This window comes from Zootoca vivipara, chromosome 1 (genome assembly GCF_965207765.1).
Source record: "Zootoca vivipara chromosome 1, rZooViv2.hap1.1, whole genome shotgun sequence".
Taxonomy (NCBI): domain Eukaryota; kingdom Metazoa; phylum Chordata; class Lepidosauria; order Squamata; family Lacertidae; genus Zootoca; species Zootoca vivipara.
The window spans coordinates 125,080,222-125,101,044 of NC_142582.1; the positions used below are offsets into that span (position 1 = coordinate 125,080,222).

Genomic DNA, 20,823 nt, shown 5'->3' on the forward strand with positions numbered 1-20,823 from the left:
AGTTACAGTCCTGAAAGGTTTGTGTTACATAAACATGTGTTACATAATCCTGTATATCATAGCATTTATTTAAACTAATAAGCCTTAAACTCTCCCCGCAAAAGCATTGTGTCTGGGGAATGCCTTGCATTCCATGGAGGAAGACCGAAATAAAATGAGAATGCCCCCGGGTCTTGGCCCTCGAAAAGTCTGTGGACGTCAGCTCTGGTTTCCTAGGGCACAACTATGTACCTTTGCACTCGACTATGCAGCGCTGAATTTGTTCCCTGCACAGCAGCTGCCATTCTGTTTATTTCTGCATCGGCCGCTTACCTGCCAAATGTTCCCTTCCTGTTCTCAATAAGCAGCTCCCTGCCTCGGGGACAGAAACCAAGAACATTAAACTCACCCTGATCTGCTCTTCTGTACTTTTCCATTTGACCCAAACTCATCCTCTGTCATCAGGAGTGTGTTACCGGTAGGAGTAGCAATTTTTTTTTTGGCAGGAAGAACAGAGAAAGGCTTGGCAGGTAGAATGATTGAAAGAAAGAAAAAGGATTAAATGGCTCAAGAATCCTTGTTAATGAAGCTAATCCTAGGGATGCCAGTTGCTTTTTGGCCACCGTACGATGCTTTTTTTCTTCTCATACATTGTACAGTATCACACATGATTTACCACATCCGCATAGTGGAGAGGCGAAATGAACTTTCTGGGCAACGTTGTATGGACTGCTTGCCAATTTAGGGTGGAGCAAAGAGTGTAAATTTTACCTTTGAAAAGGAAGCTGGTTTCTGCACGCCCATGTGCCTTCAGAGACAAATTATTACGCCAGTCGCCTGATTAAAGAAAGCCAGTCCACTGTATGAGTTTTGATCAGCTAATTTGCGTAAGGGCACACACACCACCTCCGAAGCAAGAAGCATCTCCCCTTTGCTCTTCGATCAGTGGTGGGGAATATCTGGCCTGCCAGCTTGTTCAGTCGTCAGGAACGATGGGAACTGGAGGCCAGGAACATCTCTGAGGGCCTCCTGGTGATTCTCTCCCTGCGAGAAATGAGGTTACAGGGAACCAGGTAGAGGGCCTTCTCGGCAGTGGCACCCTCTTGTGTGGAACGGCCTCCCATCAGATGTCAAGGAGATAAGACATCTGAAGGCAGCCCAGTATAGGAAAGCTTTTAATGTCTGATGTTTTAGTATGTTTCTGTGTGTTCTGGAAGCCACCCAGAGTGACAAATAATGAAATTATTATTAATTATTAAGAGGCATTCCCTTTTATATGAATGCAAATGCAAAAGGTCCAGCTGCTTCTTGTCCATTACAATGTGGGGAGAGGGGGGTATGTGCTTAACCCTTCTCCCTAACCTGATCACCTGCCTCCTCCCCCCCCCAAAAAAAAACCCCTGCTGCTAACTTTCCTAAACTGGGTTTCCTCAAAGCATGTATTATATTGCATAAGTTCCTGTAGAAAAGTGATGGGGAGGGGGAAGGGATAAGCCCCTTCCACACATCCTGCTTCTCCTCTGCAAAAATCACACACACACCCTGCGGTTGTCTTGCAGTTGAGGTGTGGCCAGAGTTTCCAGATCTGTGTTTGCTACTGAACACACAAGTTGGTCCATAATTGTACTGCTTCATGTGTTGAAGAAGGCTACCTGATTACTGTTTAGGGAAGCTTTTAATGTTTAATAAATTATTTTATTTTAATATTCTGTTGGAAGCCGCACAGAGTGGCTGGGGAAACCCAGCCAGATGGGCGGGGTAATAATAATAATAATAATAATAATAATAATAATAATAATAATAATATATTATCATTACTACTACTACTACTACTACTACTACTACTACTATACCTTCTGCCATGCCAAGGCCACAGCTAGGGCTCCACAGAGTTATTCTGGCAGAAGTTCATGGCCAGCGGCAACACTGGCTTTACATTAAAGCCTTCAGTGAGAGAAAGTTTCAATTAGGACAGAGTGCCACTTATGGGAAGGGAATGTACCTTTTAAAAACCTGAATAGCCAGCTGCTCAAACTAATAAGAGGCCCACTTCCCCTCTCTGCTCCTCTTTTTATTTTTATTTGTTAATTTAAGATGGTGCCAACTATTTTGATGCTGCTGGGAAAGCATGCTGCGGTTGTTCTAGCTGCTAACCTTTGATTGTGAACACGCCACAAGGAGAAAACAATATTCAGGGCAGACGGATTTCTTAGCACATTGTATACACAATTTGGCTTTCTGCTCCAGCATTTTTGCAGAATCATCTCCACTCATCATTCATATAGCGTTTTGGGTCGCAGCCATCCTGATTCATCCGCTTTAATGTCCCTGTGCATTATTAAAAAGGCCCATTTAGCAGATGAAAAGCCAAATGGCCGAGAGAAAGCAAATTGCTCAAGAGCACAGAGAGACAGTACAGCTTAGCTGGCATTCGATTCCAGTACTCCCGGGTTCTTGTGCAAAACGCTAATCACAGGATCCACCCCCATTGTATTTGAAGACAAAGGCTGTGTGTATATTAATGGCTTAAAATGCAGTGAGGTGCTTTGTTGGAAGTAATTTTTTTGCTGCATTTCAAATGGCATGCTCGTCACTGCGCACATCAGTCAAACTGCACATGTTTCCAAGTTGCCCACCGCACCGTTGGTCTGCGCCAGTAGGCGGAGAGGTGGCATGGATGCTTTCATGTAGCTTAAGTTTTCAAATCAGATTGAAGCTGATTTTGAGGGGAATGCATCAAAATACAGTATTCTGCAAGAAACTGCAGGATAGATGTAGATTGTGGCTAATGTCATGTTTATACAGCTTCACAAAGCAGGAGTGAGGGGGACATTGGATGCAGAGCAAATAAGAGTACTGTATGTACACAGCCAAAGACAAAAGAAGTCAGACTTGCAAAAAAAATCTATGGTGCTCTTGTTGCCTACCTTTATTATAGGATAATAGGAAGCTGCCTTATGCTGAGTCAGACCATTGGGACACCTGGTGCAATATAGTCTACAATCAGCAGTTCTCCAGGGTTTCAGACAGGGAACATGCATTGCAGAAGGCTGGACTAGACCAGTGTTTCCCAACCTTGTGCCTCCAGATGTTTTGGGACCACAACTCCCATCATCCCTAGCTAGCAAGACCAGTGGTCAGGAATGATGGGAATTGTAGTCCGAAAACAGCTGGAGGCACAAGGTTGGGAAACACTGGACTAGACAACCCTCACTGTACCTTCCAATTATACAGTTCTATGATTATTTCCAGCCCTACCGGTACTTGGAGATGCCAGGATTGAACCCAGGTCTTTCTGCATGAAAAACAGATGTTCTGCCTCTGAGCTATGTCCCTTCCCCAAGGGACACAATATTTTGCTGTTGCTTTTATATCAGCCTCGTATTTAACAACCATAGGCAACCAGGTATACTCTGCAGCAAATAAGCAGGCTGGAGGCAGAAGAATGGATCACTCCATCCTTCCTACACCAACCCACTTGGTTTCTGTGATAGCCACCAAGAAAGGAAAGTCTCTTTCTCCACAACCATCGCAGAAATGCTGCAGGCTTTTGAAGGAGCAGATTGTTCTATCGCTTCTCCAACAGTTTGCATTGCAAACATAATTTCCTCCCCCACCCCCCACCCCCGGGTTTTTTATTAGTCTGCTAAGAGGCTAGCAGTCTGTGTTTCCTTGCTGTCCGCGGAGGATGCGCAGGGACTGCAACTTTTGTGGGCTTATTTACAGGCCTGCTTTATAAACCAGGGATGGAGAGCCTGTGGTCCCCCGGCAGAATGTTGCCCTCCAGGCCTTTCAACCTGGCCCTTGGGACTTTTCCCAGGCCATGTCCCCTCCCCAGATCTCCCTGAGTGTTTTCACCTGGCTGGAAAGTTTCCTTGAAATCTGATAATGCCTCTGTTTTATCTGGGTAGAGAATGAGCAGCTCACCAATAATACTGTATTCTGTTTTGGGGAGAATCTTCCTCTCCAACTAAAAACAGTCACTCCTTCTCTTTTCCCTATGTGCCACCTTGTTCCCAGAAATCTTCTTTCCAGCCTGTCAAAAGTAGCCATGAAGGTAAAGCAATTAATTTATTTCTGACTCAAGGGCACAATTTCACCAGGACAGTCTCCACCATAAGCTCCGTTCATGAGAATTGTTCAAAGGCCCAGAACAATTGCTTCAGAAGATGTCCCTAGTAGATTGCGCTCTTTAATTCCAGAGCATTTTCTAGCCCCTTTCAAGTTTTTATTTCATAAAGCACATCAAAGAGAAAGGAAATACAATATGGGATTCATTGTGCCCACGTTCTGCTCCACTGCAGCTGTCTGCTGGGCTAAATGCAGAGCATCACCTGCAGGATGGCAACCACGCCCAAACACGCCCATCACCCTCGGGGTTGCGTTCAGATCTTGCAAATTCAAGTTCTGTAGAAGTTGTGCCTATCAAGCCAATAGACTGAAGCATTTTTTAGAGCATTTTTTTTAAATATCTAGATTTGGGAGAAGTATATGACAGTTCTGACAAGGGTGGCCCACTTGCTTACTTTACTATAGAATCGACCTACAAAATACCTGACTACATTATGGCACAGAGCAAGCACGTCAGGAAAGGGAACTGTGCCCAAGCCAAATGACAGCAGAATTTGTTTAAATGCTGCTTGACGGTTGCTTTAGTAAAATTGGGTATTTGCAGAGTTGGCCCTACCTTCAGGCAGAGATCTCAGGTAATCTGATTTCCTTTTTGCTCCTCCTCCACCCCACTTTCATAGGTTTTCTTGATGCCTTTATTGCCAGAAACTCCTTCCACGATAAAGCTTGAAAAGAGCAAGCAGCATCAAGCCTGTCTGTTCCCATCCCAATGGGTGTGTCAAGCATTTCTGTTCCAGCGAGGGTACGAAATCTCTTTTACAACCTTTGGAAGCTGCAAGAGCCTAAGAGAGTAAATCCCACTGAAGTCCACATGGCAAATTTTGGTCTAGCCCTGTGTAAAGCCTAGAATCTGAAGAGTTTCACCAAATGCCAAAAGAAGCTGCCTCTCCTCACCCCTCACACATCAACATGCCCCTAATTACTATACAGTGGTACCTCGGTTTAAGTACACAATTGGTTCCGGAAGTCTGTACTTAACCTGAAGCGTACTTAACCTGAAGCAAACTTTCCCATTAAAACAAAAAATACCTTCCAGTAGCACCTTAGAGACCAACTAAGTTTGTCATAGAAGTTTCAGTGTATCTGAAGAAGTGTGCATGCACACAAAAGCTCATACTTCTGACAAACTTAGTTGGTCTCTAAGGTGCTACTGGAAGGAATTTTTTTTTGTTTGTTTCGACTGTGTCAGACCAACACGGCTACCTACCTGTAACTTTCCCATTGAAAGTAATGGAAAGTGGATTAATCTGTTCCAGACAGGTCCGCGGAGTACTTAAACTGAAAGTACTCAAACCGAAGCGTACTTAAACCGAGGTATGACTGTATATTGTAACTTTCAGGAGATTTTAATTGTAAGACACTTTGGGAGCCAATCTTAGTTGAAATCAGGGTATAAATATAAGCACTGACTACTTGCTATATATGTATAAGTCTGTAGCCTTGCATGGAGGTCCTCAGATTCTTCCGATGTAGACAAGAACACAGAGAACAGCCATCTTGCTGAAGCCTATCAGGTCTAGTTTAGCAATAGGAAACTGCAACTGTGTACACACTATATATTTGAAGCTCATGGCTCCCCACTCCCAAGAATCCTGGGAACTGTAGTTGGTTAAGGTGCTGGGAATTGTAGCTCTGTGGGGGTAAACTACATTTCCCAGGGTTCTTTGGGGAAGACATGTGCTTTAAATGTATGGTGTAAATGCCATTCCTTTCTGCTTCATGTAGGCTGTTAATAAAGAAAGATGGCTTCTTACACTATTTTAATCTGGATTGACAGGAAAAAAGGAGGCTGGGCAGGGGTGCAAGTGAAGGCAACTATCCTCCAGTGAACTTAAATGATCAGTTCATAGTAGCATGTGAGAATCTATTGTGTGTGGTTCCGGAATCTCTCAGTTGGGGGGGGGGGGCACCTAGATTTACCAGAAGCATCCTCAAAATCAGCCTACCAGGAGCCCTTCATGCATTTGGGACTACAGTTCCATCAGTCCCAGCTAACATGGCTATATGATGACTCTGGGGCAGATCTACACATTTAGCCTTCGCCCCCATCAAACCAAGCATCATATAGGCATCCTAGCTAAGGTTGATGTGAGTTGTGGTCCTGAACATCTGGAGGGCTCCTGGTTGGCAGAGGCTGCTCAGAACATACAGTATATGCAGCCTTAAGATGGAACCACCTGGACCCCTCTGTGGCCCTCAGATATCTATGTGGGTTCTTTCAAGGAAAACAAACATTGAAAAAGCAACATTGATAGGTGTGCTACTTGCCACACAAAGCATGAAAATGGTACTCCTGCCAAAATCTCATCTATACCTATATTTAAAAAGTATAGGAAGCCTCCCACCCATTATTTTATTTTATCTGATAACCCTATAAGGAAAAGGAAAAACAAAACTAAGGACTTGGCATATGTTAGAAAATGTTATCTACTTCAGGCTTACTTCACTATTTAACAGTAACTAGGCTGTACAAATACTTATGCAATAGGACAATGAAAAATACCTATGCATGTAGTAACCTAGATTTAAATTTTAGCTGTGCTGTGATTAGTTGTTAGAAATTAATACCTCCCTACATACCCACCCACATTGTACTGGTTCTATTTCTAGGTCACTCACCAAGGCTCCTGGATCCAGACTGTTTGGGGAATCCTTGGATTGAACTGATACCGTAATATCCAGTATTATGATTTTTTAAAAGGTATTTGAGAAGTTATCGTTTTTTCCTTCCAGATATAGAAACCGCATTCAGCCATCTAGTCTCTTTCATTCAAGAATCTTCCAGCTAAACCATCCCACCAGGACCTTGTCAGTTTTACCATAAAATCAATTAAACCAGTTTGCTACAGCCCTTGATTTCACCATATGTGGACAAGATCAGCTCACAACACAGAGTTCTTCTGCTCCACTAGTTAAGCAGTTTTACAAGCTGTTAACATTAAATATTTTACAAGGGTCACCACCAGCACTTGGGAAGTTATTACTTCATGAGAAACTAGGATCTCCCCAAAATAGTTCTTACGATTAATATTACCCAGCTTGATTATCTTCTTGCTGTTCTGACCCCATTTGTTTCATCCCTTCAGATAGATAAGATACCAAAACCAGTTTATGCAAGGATTTGTATCTAGCTCCACCCTGTTAGCAAACTGTTTTTATGCTGTCGTCAGCTCCTGAGCTGGTTTGATTACATAGTAAAAGCTAATTATACATCCCCTGATGTATGAAACCAATTAGCTTTGGACTCTGCCAGAAGTAAAACACTTAAGCTGCTGAAAGGATCTATGTTTTATGACATTAGACCAGATGGCAATTGTGCAAAAATCTTTAATCCATTTGAGTGTCTAGTTTTAAAGATAATCAAAGCAAGACTTAACTGCAGTTAACTGGGTGCCACTTTTTGTAACAGCTCCTGTACCTTTAACAACTGCATTACTGAGAGGTGATTTGTAAATCGTGTCCCAGTGCATATATACAGTGATAGAAAGGTTTACCTACTGCATTTCTGTCTGCTTGGTTTTTTTAAATCAAGGATAGTGGCAAATTTGTACCAAGTAGTACCGGTAACAGACTGAGCCAGACCACCAATAAAATATTCTGCCTGTAACCCAACAATCATTTCAGGAGTGCAAGTGCTTAACTATTCTTTCCCACTAGAGCACTTAGTGTCAATTTAAACCCAGAGTTGCTACCTCTTCTATCCCATAAACCATTTACTTTTAAAATGAAAAAGGAGGGAATTGTTAAGCTTCAAGTAACTTTTTATTACCAAAATTTTAAAATAACCAGACCAAATAATGTAGTTACAAAAAAAGGTAAACCTTTCTTTGGGGTATGTTTTAACATTTTCCATGCTCTCTTGAAATGTTTCTCCCTCAATTGTAATGCTCAAGTGGATACTTTAAAAACAGTGAACATAAAGAAACAGAAATCTACAGACTAGCATGGATATCTGAATACAAAGACAAACATTATCTGCAACAAACTTTTAAGCTGGCTTTTCTTCCCCTGGTAGAGAGCAAGTTAACAACCTCCTCCCATACACACCCACAGGAAAATCCCCCCAGCAATGACTGAAGAAAAAGGGAAGAGCAGATGATGGCACTTGCTCTTATAGTCCAGTCTATGGTAGTTTAGTCTACCTCTTCAATGGTGGGCCCACCGCCTGGAGCCCCCGCAGCTCCTCCAGCACCCTGGTACAGTTTAGCAATGATGGGGTTGCAAAGCTTCTCCAGCTCCTTCTGCTTGTGCTCAAATTCTTCCTTCTCGGCCATCTGGTTGCGGTCGAGCCAGCTGATCACCTCCTGACACTTCTCAAGCACCCTCTGCTTGTCCTGCTCACTAATCTTGCCTTTCAGCTTGTCATCTTCCACCGTCTGCTTGATGTTGTACGCATAGGACTCCAGGGCATTCTTGGAAACCACCCGTTCCCGGTTGGACTCATCCTCTGCCTTGTAACGCTCTGCTTCCTGGACCATACGGTCAATGTCATCTTTGCTGAGGCGGCCCTTGTCATTAGTAATTGTGATCTTGTTCTCTTTGCCAGTGCTCTTGTCCACCGCTGTGACATTGAGGATGCCGTTTGCATCAATGTCAAATGTGACCTCAATTTGAGGAACACCACGGGGGGCTGGTGGGATACCCGTCAGGTCAAACTTGCCCAGTAGATTATTGTCCTTGGTCATGGCCCGCTCGCCCTCATACACCTGCACCAGCACACTGCTCTGGTTGTCTGAATAGGTGGTGAAGGTCTGGGTCTGCTTGGTGGGAATAGTTGTGTTGCGTTTGATCAAGGCGGTCATCACCCCACCAGCTGTCTCGATACCCAGCGACAGCGGTGCCACATCAAGAAGCAGAAGGTCCTGCACATTCTCTGACTTGTCCCCCATCAGGATAGCAGCCTGCACAGCAGCGCCATAGGCCACAGCTTCATCAGGATTGATGCTTTTGTTGAGTTCTTTGCCATTAAAGAAGTCCTGCAGCAGCTTCTGGATCTTGGGGATGCGGGTGGAGCCACCAACGAGCACAATCTCATTGATTTGCCCTTTGTCGAGCTTGGCATCACGCAGGGCCTTCTCCACAGGCTCAAGGGTGCCACGGAAAAGATCGGCATTGAGCTCCTCAAAGCGGGCACGGGTGATGGACGTGTAGAAGTCAATCCCATCAAACAACGAGTCAATCTCAATCGAAGCCTGGGTGGAGGAGCTGAGGGTGCGCTTGGCTCTCTCGCAGGCTGTGCGCAGCCGCCTGACTGCCCGCTTGTTGCCAGCGATATCCCGCTTGTGCTTGCGCTTGAACTCCTCCACAAAGTGGCTCACCATGCGGTTGTCAAAGTCCTCCCCGCCCAGGTGAGTATCGCCTGCGGTAGACTTCACCTCAAAGATGCCGTCTTCAATGGTCAGGATGGAGACGTCAAAAGTGCCACCTCCCAGGTCAAAGATCAGCACATTCTTCTCACCGGCACCACTGCCTTTCTTATCCAAGCCATAGGCAATAGCAGCTGCCGTGGGCTCATTGATGATACGCAGCACGTTGAGCCCCGTGATGGTGCCAGCGTCCTTGGTGGCTTGGCGCTGCGAGTCGTTGAAGTAGGCAGGCACCGTGATGACAGCACTCTGGACCTTACGCCCAAGGTAAGCCTCGGCTATCTCCTTCATCTTGGTCAGCACCATAGAGGAGATCTCCTCGGGGAAGAAGGTCTTTACCTCCCCCTTGTACTCCACCTGCACCTTTGGCTTCCCTGCCTCACTCACCACACGGAAAGGCCAGTGCTTCATGTCGGACTGCACGGTGGCGTCGTCAAATTTGCGGCCGATGAGGCGCTTGGCGTCAAAGATGGTGTTGTTGGGGTTCATGGCCACCTGGTTCTTGGCTGCATCCCCAATGAGGCGCTCGGTGTCCGTGAAGGCCACATAGCTGGGCGTGGTGCGGTTGCCTTGGTCGTTGGCAATGATCTCCACCTTCCCATGCTGGAAGACCCCCACGCAGGAGTACGTGGTGCCCAAGTCGATGCCTATGGCAGGCGCTTTGCCCGACATGGTTGCAGGAACGCGGTCAGGTACCTCTCGAAAGCTCCGCCGACTGGAAAGTCCCTCACGGTTTTGGTTTTCGCTTTATCTCGCCCGCCACTTCCCTCACAACGAACGCTCTCGCTTCGGCTCTGAGGTGCGATCTGCCGTTGCCGTCGCCTTCGCCTCAGTTTTTATACCCGCGGCGCTCCCGCTTCTGGAACCTGCCAGAACGCGCTCGGCCAATCGTGACGCACACCGCGGACCTCTGACCAATCGCTCCGCTATGCCTCCTTCCCGTATCCGCCCGTCCCAACCAGAAGCTTCCACAGGGCTCGAGATCGGACGGAGAGGATTGATGTCACCCGCAACCAATAGGGGCTCAGAGGGACGAAAGGGACGCCTTCTGGGACGCCTTCTGGGCGGCCGTTATGCAAAGTAGCTCGGGCGCGCCCCTCAGCGCCTCGCGACCAGAAAAAAAAAGTTCCGTCATCTTTCTACCTAACTTTGAAGCTCGAGCGCCTTCTACTTGCTTCTAACGGCGTCGGGAACATTCGAAGAGCGCGGGCGGTGGGGGCGGGTAGCGAGTCGTGACGCAGCAGGATGAGGAGAAAGGGGCAGTTGACTGAGGGGGATAAAATAATTGAAATAAAAGCAATATTTGAGGGAAGGGTTGTTTTGTTTTTAAAATAAGGTCAGCCTGAGTCCCCAACATCGTGTTTTAGAATCACCTTCCAATGCTGTAGTTGTAGCAGGAGAAAAGACGGTCTCTGAGCATAGCTGTCAAGTTTTCCCTTTTCTCCCGAGGAAGCCTATTCAGCATAAGGGAATTTCCCTTTTAAAAAGGGAGAACTTGACAGCTATGTCTCTGAGCAGTCCAGAGTGCGTTTGTCCTCACCTCACATTTCAACGTCATAACTAACGGGCCCTTTCAAAATGGAGCCTTTTTTTAGAGATTAATATAACATACCTTTTTTCAACCAGGTGCCCTCATGCTGACTTGGTGGGAATTGTAGTCCAAAAGGTAGAGGGCACCATGCTAGGGAAGGCTGTGCCATAATTCACTTGAATTGAGGTTTCTCTCTCTTTTTTCCTCTCAATTTCCAAAACAGAGAAGCAACGAACAAAAAATAATAATGTATGTTTTCCCACACTACGCCAAGTACGGAGAAAGCAAATAGAGAGATTTTAGTTTATTCTCTCAGGGAGGGATTCAAGAACATGCAATAAGCTGAATCTACTTTAATTGTGCAGACCTAAACTGTTCTGTCATCCTAGTGCAACAAATCCTATTTTATTAATATTTTTTTTAAAAAAAAAAAAACACCAAAGACCTTGCAGTTACAGAAGTGATGGGAAAGCATTGAAAAGTGAGGGGTGAACAAATGATTGACAGGCAGACACCTAAGCTCCCCAAAAGCAAATCAGGATGAATGAAGGCAAATGTTCATTGTATATAACTATCCTGTAAACAGTATGGCTGTGATAAGTAGCTGAAATATCCGTGCTCACAGGTGCTTCCTGGGAATAAACACTAGGGGACGACAGTTGCCTTCATGCCTTGCTTGTAAAACTTTGCAAACGCATCTTGATGGCTGCTGTTGAAACAGACTGATGGACTGGGGGCACTGTTATACAGTGGTTCTGCTCCTTCCTCCTGGGTCGTGTTCAGAAAGTGGTGGGGGGGTGAGTGTTCAGACCCCTGGGCTCTCACTTGTGGGGTGCCTCAGGGCTCTGTCCTCTCCCCCATGCTTTTTAACATCTACATGCAGCCGCTGGGAGAGATCATCAGGGGATTTGGGCTGGGTGTTCATCAGTATGCGGACGATACCCAGCTCTACCTCTCTTTCAAATCAGAACCAGTGAAGGCAGTGAAGGTCCTGTGTGAGTGCCTGGAGGCGGTTGGAGGATGGATGGTGGCTAACAGATTGAGGTTGAATCCTGACAAGACAGAAGTACTGTTCGTGGGGGACAGGAGGCGGGCAGGTGTGGAGGATTCCCTGGTTCTGAATGGGGTAACTGTGCCCCTGAAGGACCAGGTGCGCAGCCTGGGAGTCATTTTGGACTCACAGTTGTCCATGGAGGTGCAGGTCAATTCTGTGTCCAGGGCAGCTGTCTATCAGCTCCATCTGGTACACAGGCTGAGACCCTGCCTGACTGTGGACTGTCTCGCTAGAGTGGTGCATGCTCTAGTTATCTCCCGCTTGGACTACTGCAATGCGCTCTACGTGGGGCTACCCTTGAAGGTGACTCGGAAACTACAACTAATCCAGAATGCGGCAGCTAGACTGGTGACTGGGAGCAGCCGCCGAGACCACATAACACCGGTCTTGAAATATCTACATTGGCTCCCAGTACGTTTCCGAGCACAACTCAAAGTGTTGGTGCTTACCTTTAAATCCCTACATGGCCTCGGTCCAGTATACCTGAAGGAGCGTCTCCACCTCCATCATTCTGCCTGGACACTGAGGTCCAGCACCGAGGGCCTTCTGGCGGGTCCCTCGTTGCGAGAAGCCAAGTTGCAGGGAACTAGGCAGAGGGCCTTCTCGGTGGTGGCGCCTACCCTGTGGAACGCCCTCCCAACAGATGTCAAAAAGGAAAACAACTACCAGACTTTTAGAAGACATCTGAAGGCAGCCCTGTTCAGGGAGGCTTTTAATGTTTAATAGATTATTGTGTTTTATTTTTCTGTTGGAAGCCGCCCAGAGTAGCTGGGGGAACCCAGCCAGATGGGCGGGGTATAAATAAATTATTATTATTATTATTATTATTATTATTATTATTATTATTACTACTACTACTACTACTAGACTAGAGGCATACAGGCTCAACAGGACAGGACAATGGGCGGTTAATATGGAGAAAGTGGTGGAGCAGGATGTAAGAATAAGGATGGTGGATCTGAAATGTCAGCATTTGGAGGGGAGCACAGGAACAGCAATTAGTGGAAAGGGGTAATATTGAGATAGACTTAACAGGCATAGGCAAACTCGGCCCTCCAGATGTTTTGGGACTACAACTCCCATCATCCCAAACAGGACCAGTGGTCAGGGGTGATGGGAAGTGTAGTCTCAAAACATCTGCAGGGCCGAGTTTGCCTATGCCTGCTCTAGAAAGAAATTGGGCAGCAACCCAAAGTGAAAAGTGACAACCAAAGAAGAAAAAAGACACAAACAGTACTGTACTTTAAAGTTCCTGATTTATAGCTTGGGTCTCGTATTTCTAGCCTGCATGGCACTGTTTGTAATTCTTATAAATTCAGCTGAATGTCAAATACCATCTTTAAGCAAACAAAGAGCTAGAGAGGAACTTGACTTTTTTTGGTTGTGGTGGAAGAATTCCATCACACTCCTTAGTGAGAAACCAGAAAGGAAATTTGGTCACCACTGTGGGGGCGGGGGCGGGGGCGGGTAGGGGTCCAGCTTAAAAGGCATCCAGAAAGTATGTGATGTTGCTGACTCTTTGAAATCTTCCCTCTTTCAGCAACAGAAATCTCCCTTCGGTCACTCCTTTCCCTTCTACTGACATGTAAAATGACATGTAAAATGGTAGGCTGAGCAGTATTCATTTACACATTCTATAACCGCTACTTCTTCATAGTTTTTTCACGTGAAAATTACTAATATGACTTGTCTCTTTGGAATATTACCACACACACACACACCGATTATGGAGCATTAGGGTAGGAGATCAGGAGGCAGATAATAAGTTGGGTTTTAGGGATATGGAATAAGGCTAAAGAAAAGTGGAAAATGGGGCTGGGAGTTGCGGGCTTAGTCATGATCATGATAGGAAGCAAGTAACCATAGGAGCATTGCGGGAGTGAAGACAATGAATTGGTGCTCTTGGTGGCAGGTCTTTGCAAGTTTAGAAGAATCCAGGCAAGAGTTCATTTCAACAACTTTCATTAGTGGCAAAATTGATGTATTTTGTAGCAGACCACTTTTAAGCCACCATTCCCCAAAGGCAAAGTGTGTCTGGCTGTTAACCAGAAGCTTGGTGCTTTGAGCCCACCCAAGGACAGCTGTGGGCAGGATTCCTGCACTGCAGGGAGCTGAACTATGGGGTCCCTTCCAACTCTACAATGCTATGATTTCCTTTGGAGAAAAATGCCAAATGCGTTTAGCCAGAATTATTTTGAATTAATTTAGACAGTATTTTCCTAAGTAGCAGCACAATCCTAGATATTATTATTATTATTATTATTATTAATGTTCAGTTTTATTCATTTCAATCATTTTACAATCATTTTGAAACTCAACTTCCTTCCCCCTTTCTGCGGTTCCCTAATTATATATATATTGCCTATTCCAAACTAACTTAATTTACTGATTTATTCATCTGCTTTAAATATATACTCTTATAAAACTGCAGGTTATTACAATAATCCTGCCAATGTTCTTATCTATTTAAGGTGAGATATGAAGATTACCACCTTAGTGAGTTTTCTCTTGGGTTTTTTATGAGCAGAGAGAACACCATGTGGTAGCAGTGGGTAAATGGCAGATTTAAAAGGTGAATCTGATGGCGCTTCCGGATCACCAGCTTAATGAGCATTCCTGATTTGCTTGGGAAAGAGCCATTGCTCAACGGTAGAGCATCTGCTTTGCATGCAGAGCTCCCAAGTTCCATCCCTTGGCATCTCTAGGTACGGCTGGGAGAGACTCACCTGAAATCCTGGAGAGCTACTATTCGGCTGTGTAGACAAATGCTGAGCTCGATCCATCAGTGGTCTGACTCAGTATAAATAAAACAGCTTGCTATGTTGGTAGAGAGAGGGGATGGCTCAGCTATTTACTTATCATTCATCCTGCTTAAAATTAAGTGTTATCCGAGAGACTTCTGGGAAAAGATTTATAATGAACTGAAAAAAGTGTTGAAAAACACCTTTTCTAAAAAACCAGAAGCCTTCTTACTGGGGATAACGGGGGATGAAATACCTAGGAAGGATGTTACTTTCTTTTTGTATGCCACAACAGCAGCAAGAATTCTACTTGCAAAGAATTGGAAGAATGAAGAATTACCAACAGTGGATGAATGGCAGAAGAAGCTGATAGAATTCATGGAAATGTCTGAGTTGACCGGGAGACTCCGGGATCGGAGTGAAGCAGCAGTTGAAGAAGACTGGAAGCAATTTAAAACTTATTTAAAGAATAAACATATAATAGATTAGAATTAGTGGAAGTGAGGGAGATAAAATAGAGGTTGTAGTTAATACAATGGTGTGGAATAAGTATTGTTAGAAGTTAATGATAGTTCAATTAAGAAGAAAGATTTAGATAGAATATAAAAGGATAAGATGTAAAAGATAAGGAAATAAGGTAGTATTAAAGTAATAATTAGAAATTATATAAGATTTAGAGTTTACTACGGATGATATGTAAAGAATCGCAGAAGGAGGAGGAATGAGGAAGACAATAGAATGGAAACAAGGGTTGTTGTTGTTGTTTAGTCGTTTAGTCGTGTCCGACTCTTCGTGACCCCATGGATCATAGCACGCCAGGCACTCCATGGACCCCATGGACCATAGCACGCCAGGAAACAAGGGTTATAAGTTATAATTTTTCTGTTTTGTTTTGTTTTTGTATTTTGTATTTTCTTTTTGTGTTTTGTATTTTTTGTATGTTTTGTTGTTTGAGAAAATTTTTTCAATAAATATATTTAAAATAAATAAATAAAGGGAAAGGGAAATAAAATAAAATGAAATGAAATAAAGTGTTATCCCACACTTTTCAGTGCATTTCCCCATCTCTTACTTTATTGCACAGTGCCTGATATTTGGGAGAAGTAATGATAATATAATAATAATAATAATAATAATAATAATAATAATAATAATAATACCCGCCCATCTGGTTGGGTTTCCCCAGCCACTCTGGGCGGCTTCCAACAGAAAAATGAAATAATCTATTAAACATTAAAAGCCTCCCTAAACAGGGCTGCCTTCAGATGTCTTCTAAAAATCTGGTAGCTGTTTTTCTCATTGACATCTGATGGGAGGGCGGGCGCCACCACCGAGAAGGCCCTCTGCCTGGTACCCTGCAACTTGGCTTCTTGCAACGAGGGAACCGCCAGAAGGCCCTCAGTACTGGACCTCAGTGTCCAGGCAGAACGATGGGGGTGGAGACACTCCTTCAGGTATACTGGACCAAGGCCATTTGAACTGTGCTCAGAAATGTACTGGGAGCCAATGTAGATCTTTCAAGACCGGTGTTATATGATCTCAGCGACCCCTCCCCGTCACCAGTCTAGCTGCCGCATTCTGGATTAGTTGTAGCTTCAAAGGTAGCCCCACGTAGAGCGCATTAAAGTAGTCCAAGCGGGAGATAACTGGAGCATGCACCACTCTGGCGAGACAGTCTGCAGTCAGGCAGGGTCTCAGCCTGCATACCAGATGGAGCTGATAGACAGCTGCCCTGGACACAGAATTGACCTGCGCCTCCATGGACAGCTGTGAGTCCAGAATGACTCCCAGGCTGCGCACCTGGTCCTTCAGGGGCACAGCTACCCCATTCAGGACCAGGGAGTCCTGCACACCTGCCCGCCTCCTTTCCCCCACAAACAGTACTTCTGTCTTGTCAGGTTTCAACCTCAATCTTTTAGCCGCCATGTTGCACAGTGCTTCCCAATCAGCTATAATTGCACAACATGAATTTTCCAGTATGTGACTAAATCCCACCTGAAAGTATTTATTGACTTTATTTATACACTGATCCTCGTCTGAAGATCACAGCACGGTTTATAATATAGAAGCACAAAAATCATACCTTGGTAGCAAACAATGACAGCAACTCACACACACAGCGGTGACAGTCTAGAAGCACCCTAAATATTGGTGTTCTGCTCACTCAAGACAGTGACTGCAATCCATCAAATAATTACAACAAATTACTTCTGAATTTGAGTTCAGCCTACGCTATTAAACTTTATATACAATTCCACTGAATCTAGTAAACAAGTGGAAAATGTAGCACACACCTCCAGTAATAATAGTCATTTCATTGCAGTTCATCATTGTTCCAGTCTGATTCATTTTATTTAAAATATTTTAATCCACCTTTCATTGCAGCGTGATACCATGGTGGGGGACAATAACAAAAATATTTCAAACCAAGAACTAATCTACACAAACACAATGATTTGATTAACACGCATGCACACACACACACACACACACACACACACACAAATGAACAGCAGCAAAAATAATCAACCCCCAGCCAAGTTAATTTACCTTCATGGAAGCCTGCTGAACTAGGTGAGTTTCCAAATGATGCTGAAAGAAAATTGGTGCCAGCACTTTATATCCAAGGGCAGTACATTCCAATTAAGAGCTTACCAGACCATGAATCGCAGTGGCTTGGAATGGCCGGAGCTGACAAACTGGTTGTTGCTGGGGGAAGCACTCCTTGTCACCAAGGCCACTTGTGCCTCTAAGCAACAATAACATTGTATATATAGCATGGGAGACAATATCTCCTTACTTATAAGCCACATCTTCAATAAGGCTGAATTCAAACATATATTTGTGTATAAAATGTGTGTGTGTGTTGGCTTTTTGCTGGCAAAGAATTATTTGTTTAAGTGCTAAAATTTTGATTGCTCTTTAACTGATATTCTGCCAGTAGGGCAGCGTTTCCCAATTAGCTAATAACTAAAAGGTAAAGGTAAAGGGACCCCTGACCATTAGGTCCAGTCGTGACTGACTCTGGGGTTGCGCGCTCATCTCGCATTATTGGCCGAGGGAGCCGTCGTATAGCTTCCAGGTCATGTGGCCAGCATGACAAAGCCGCTTCTGGCGAACCAGAGCAGCACATGGAAACACCGTTTACCTTCCCGCTGTAGCGGTTCCTATTTATCTACTTGCATTTTGACGTGCTTTCGAACTGCTAGGTTGGCAGGAGCTGGGACCAAGCAACGGGAGCTCACCCCGTCACAGGGATTCGAACCGCCGACCTTCTGATCAGCAAGCCCTAGGCTCAGTGGTTTAACCACAGCGCCACCTGGGTCCCAGGGTAGTGATAAAGCAGGATATCAAATCCAAACTCTTCTTCTCCACAACTTTTTCTTGGGGGGTGTGTGTGTGTGTGTGACATTTTTGCATGGCAATATCACAAATTTCATGGCCTATCTTAGCGCTGTGTGGTTTTTCAATATATCGGCCAAAAAAAGTTTTGAAATCTCACCGCGATAATGAAAAGCTGCCTTCTGTAAACAAGGCAACCACATAGCCCATGGCAACCACATAGCCCATGAGTTGATACAAATTACCAGAAGCACCGTAGCTATTTGAATAGTAAATCGTATCAACTTGTCTTTCTGGGAGTTTTACAAGTTTAGTGGGCATTTCTCAAAGAGAAAATCAGTAACAGCTGAGAAGCTTCCCAGAAAGTTGTCCACCACTACTGATTTTCTCTGCAGTAATATCTCATTGCAAAGGAACAATGCAAGGTGCATCCTCTTGCCATGAACTCTTTTGCACCTTAGAAAATGCTCCAGAATCCCCTGCAACACGCAGCTGTTCTATGGCAAGGCCTTGGTAGCAGCCAAGCCAGTATGGAAAGTGCTCGCTATAGAGGCACAGCCATATTTCAAATGGATCACATCAAAGAGTAAAGAGACACACCATATGGCCCAAGCAGCTCTTGGTCTTTTTACGGGCACAGAATTCGTCGATCAATATGGTTGCCTGCTACCATGGGAACAGCCAGACTGCTCCTGCACCTTTAACAGCAGGCTGAACAGACAAAATTTATCACATCACAGGAATAGACATTATCCCATTCTAATGTCTGCAACCAAAATGGTCAAAGGCCTGGAAACAATGCCTTATGAGGAACAGCTTAGGGAGCTGGGTATATTTAGCCTGGAGAAGAGAAGGTTAAGCGGTGATAAGAGAAGAGAAGGTTAAGCCATGTTCAAATATATGAAAGGATGTCATATGGAGGAGGGAGAAAGATTGTTTTCTGCTGCTCCAGAGAAGCGGACACGGAGCAATGGATTCAAACTTCAAGAAAGAAGATTCCACCTAAACATTAGGAAGAACTTCCTGACAGTAAGAGCTGTTCGGCAGTGGAATTTGCTACCAAGGAGTGTGGTGGAGTCTCCTTCTTTGGAGGTCCTTAAGCAGAGGCTTGACAGGCATATGTCAAGAATGCTTTGATGGTGTTTCCTGCTTGGCAGGGGGTTGGACTGGATGGCCCTTGTGGTCTCTTCCAACTCTATGATTCTGATTCTATTCTATGATTCTAAGTTGCTGTTAAAGGCACAGCTACACACTGAAATATCAACAGTCAAAACTCCCAACTTTCTCTACCCATGGTTTGCTAGAGTCCCTTTGCTAAAAATACCAACACACCTTGTGTTGCTAAATGGGACAGGTGCCAGTTTGGCCTAGGATGACCTCTGGTTGCCAACGCCTGCTAGGTATAAGACCGGCACAAACTGCAGTTTACAGAAACAAAATTCCTTCCAGCAGCACCTTAAAGACCAACTAAGTTTTTTTTATTTTGGTATGAGCTTTCATGTGCATGCACACTTCTTCAGATACACTGAAATAGAAGTCCCCAGACACTTATATGTAGAGAAAGGGTGGGGAGGGGCATCACTCAGAAGGGTGGTGGAAATGGGTGATTGACTGACTGATAGCTGTTGACGCTGCAAATGGTCTTGCATGAAAAAGCAAGAGGTGAGATGGCTGAAGATTGCTTTATCATGTATAATGAGATAAGAATCCTTAAACCGAGGTACCGCTGTACGCTTGTTCCTACACATACTCATCTCCCCCATTCTGTATCTTCCATCCATTCAAGCAAGAGGTATTATGAGAGTTCAAGCATACATATCAGGGGGGAAAACACTCAATGAGGGTGCAAAATAGGTGTGGGGCTTGGCCGTGGGAGAAGGGTGTGGGCATGGGGAAGGTCTCCCAAGGGCCAAATTAGAGAGGCTTGCAGGGCGGAACTTGGCCCCTTGCCCTGCAGTTCCCGTCTTAAATGAAGGTACAACCACAGGATCTGAATTTGCAATCTTCAAACCACCCAGCATTTATTTCTGTTCCAACAGAAGAATATGCATGTTATAGATTAGTCACCAGGCAGAGCTCATACATCAACTGAAACCATTCTAAATGGTGAATGGTTGGAAACAATACAAGCTTCTGTAGCGTGTGAAAATCAAGGACGGCTTGTAGTCTGTTTTGCAACTTGGGAGACAAAGGAAGGGTCTAGGGGCACAAAGAGAACTTTCCCACTAACTAGAGCTCTGCCTCCGTTCAGATCTTGCACAGTAAGTCATAGGATATCACACTGAGGGTGGTGTTGTGTACGGTAGATACATTTTCCATATTCCGCACAGATAATTTTGGCCCTCATTAAGTAGACATTGCACCATAGATCTGGGACAAGGTATCCTCCTTATTGGGCTGCCCATTCCTCCCACACTTCCATCACCAGTTTTTCCTGTTATTTTTAATGAAGAATTGGTACTGTGGTAGCCATTTATTGAGGCTTTGGTTAATACTGTAGTAGTAGTAGTAGTAGTAGTAGTAGTAGTGTCTCCCCAGCCACTCTGGGTGGCTTCTAGGGCATATAAAAACATAATAAAAAGTCAAACATCAAAAACTTCCTGATAAAGCAAAATAAAAAAATTCCTTCAGTAGCACCTTAAAGACCAACTAAGTTTATATTTTGGTATGAGCTTTCGT

The 20,823-nt window shown here is 44.6% G+C and overlaps 2 protein-coding genes across 3 annotated transcripts in view; both read right to left on the reverse strand.

Annotated features, from left to right (window-relative positions):
* PPP1R36 (protein phosphatase 1 regulatory subunit 36) overlaps positions 1–20,823 on the reverse strand; it is a 68,141-nt gene that overhangs the window by 29,543 nt on the left and 17,775 nt on the right. Inside the window, exon 1 of one of the 2 annotated variants that reach the window (XM_088673782.1) lies at positions 389–456. The exons of the other annotated variant lie outside the window; for it this stretch is intronic. Within the exon in view, the coding sequence (XP_088529908.1) occupies positions 389–441 (53 nt within the window). The 5' untranslated portion in view covers positions 442–456. Of the gene's footprint in view, positions 1–388; positions 457–20,823 lie in introns of those variants that run through there. 2 annotated transcript variants of the gene reach the window in all.
* Positions 7,854–17,622, reverse strand: HSPA2 (heat shock protein family A (Hsp70) member 2). Its single transcript, XM_088673770.1, has 2 exons — positions 17,353–17,622; positions 7,854–10,743 (listed from the first exon to the last, which is right to left on the reverse strand). The coding sequence occupies exon 2, from the start codon at positions 10,146–10,148 to the stop codon at positions 8,244–8,246; it is 1,905 nt and encodes a 634-aa protein (XP_088529896.1). The 5' UTR covers positions 10,149–10,743; positions 17,353–17,622; the 3' UTR covers positions 7,854–8,243.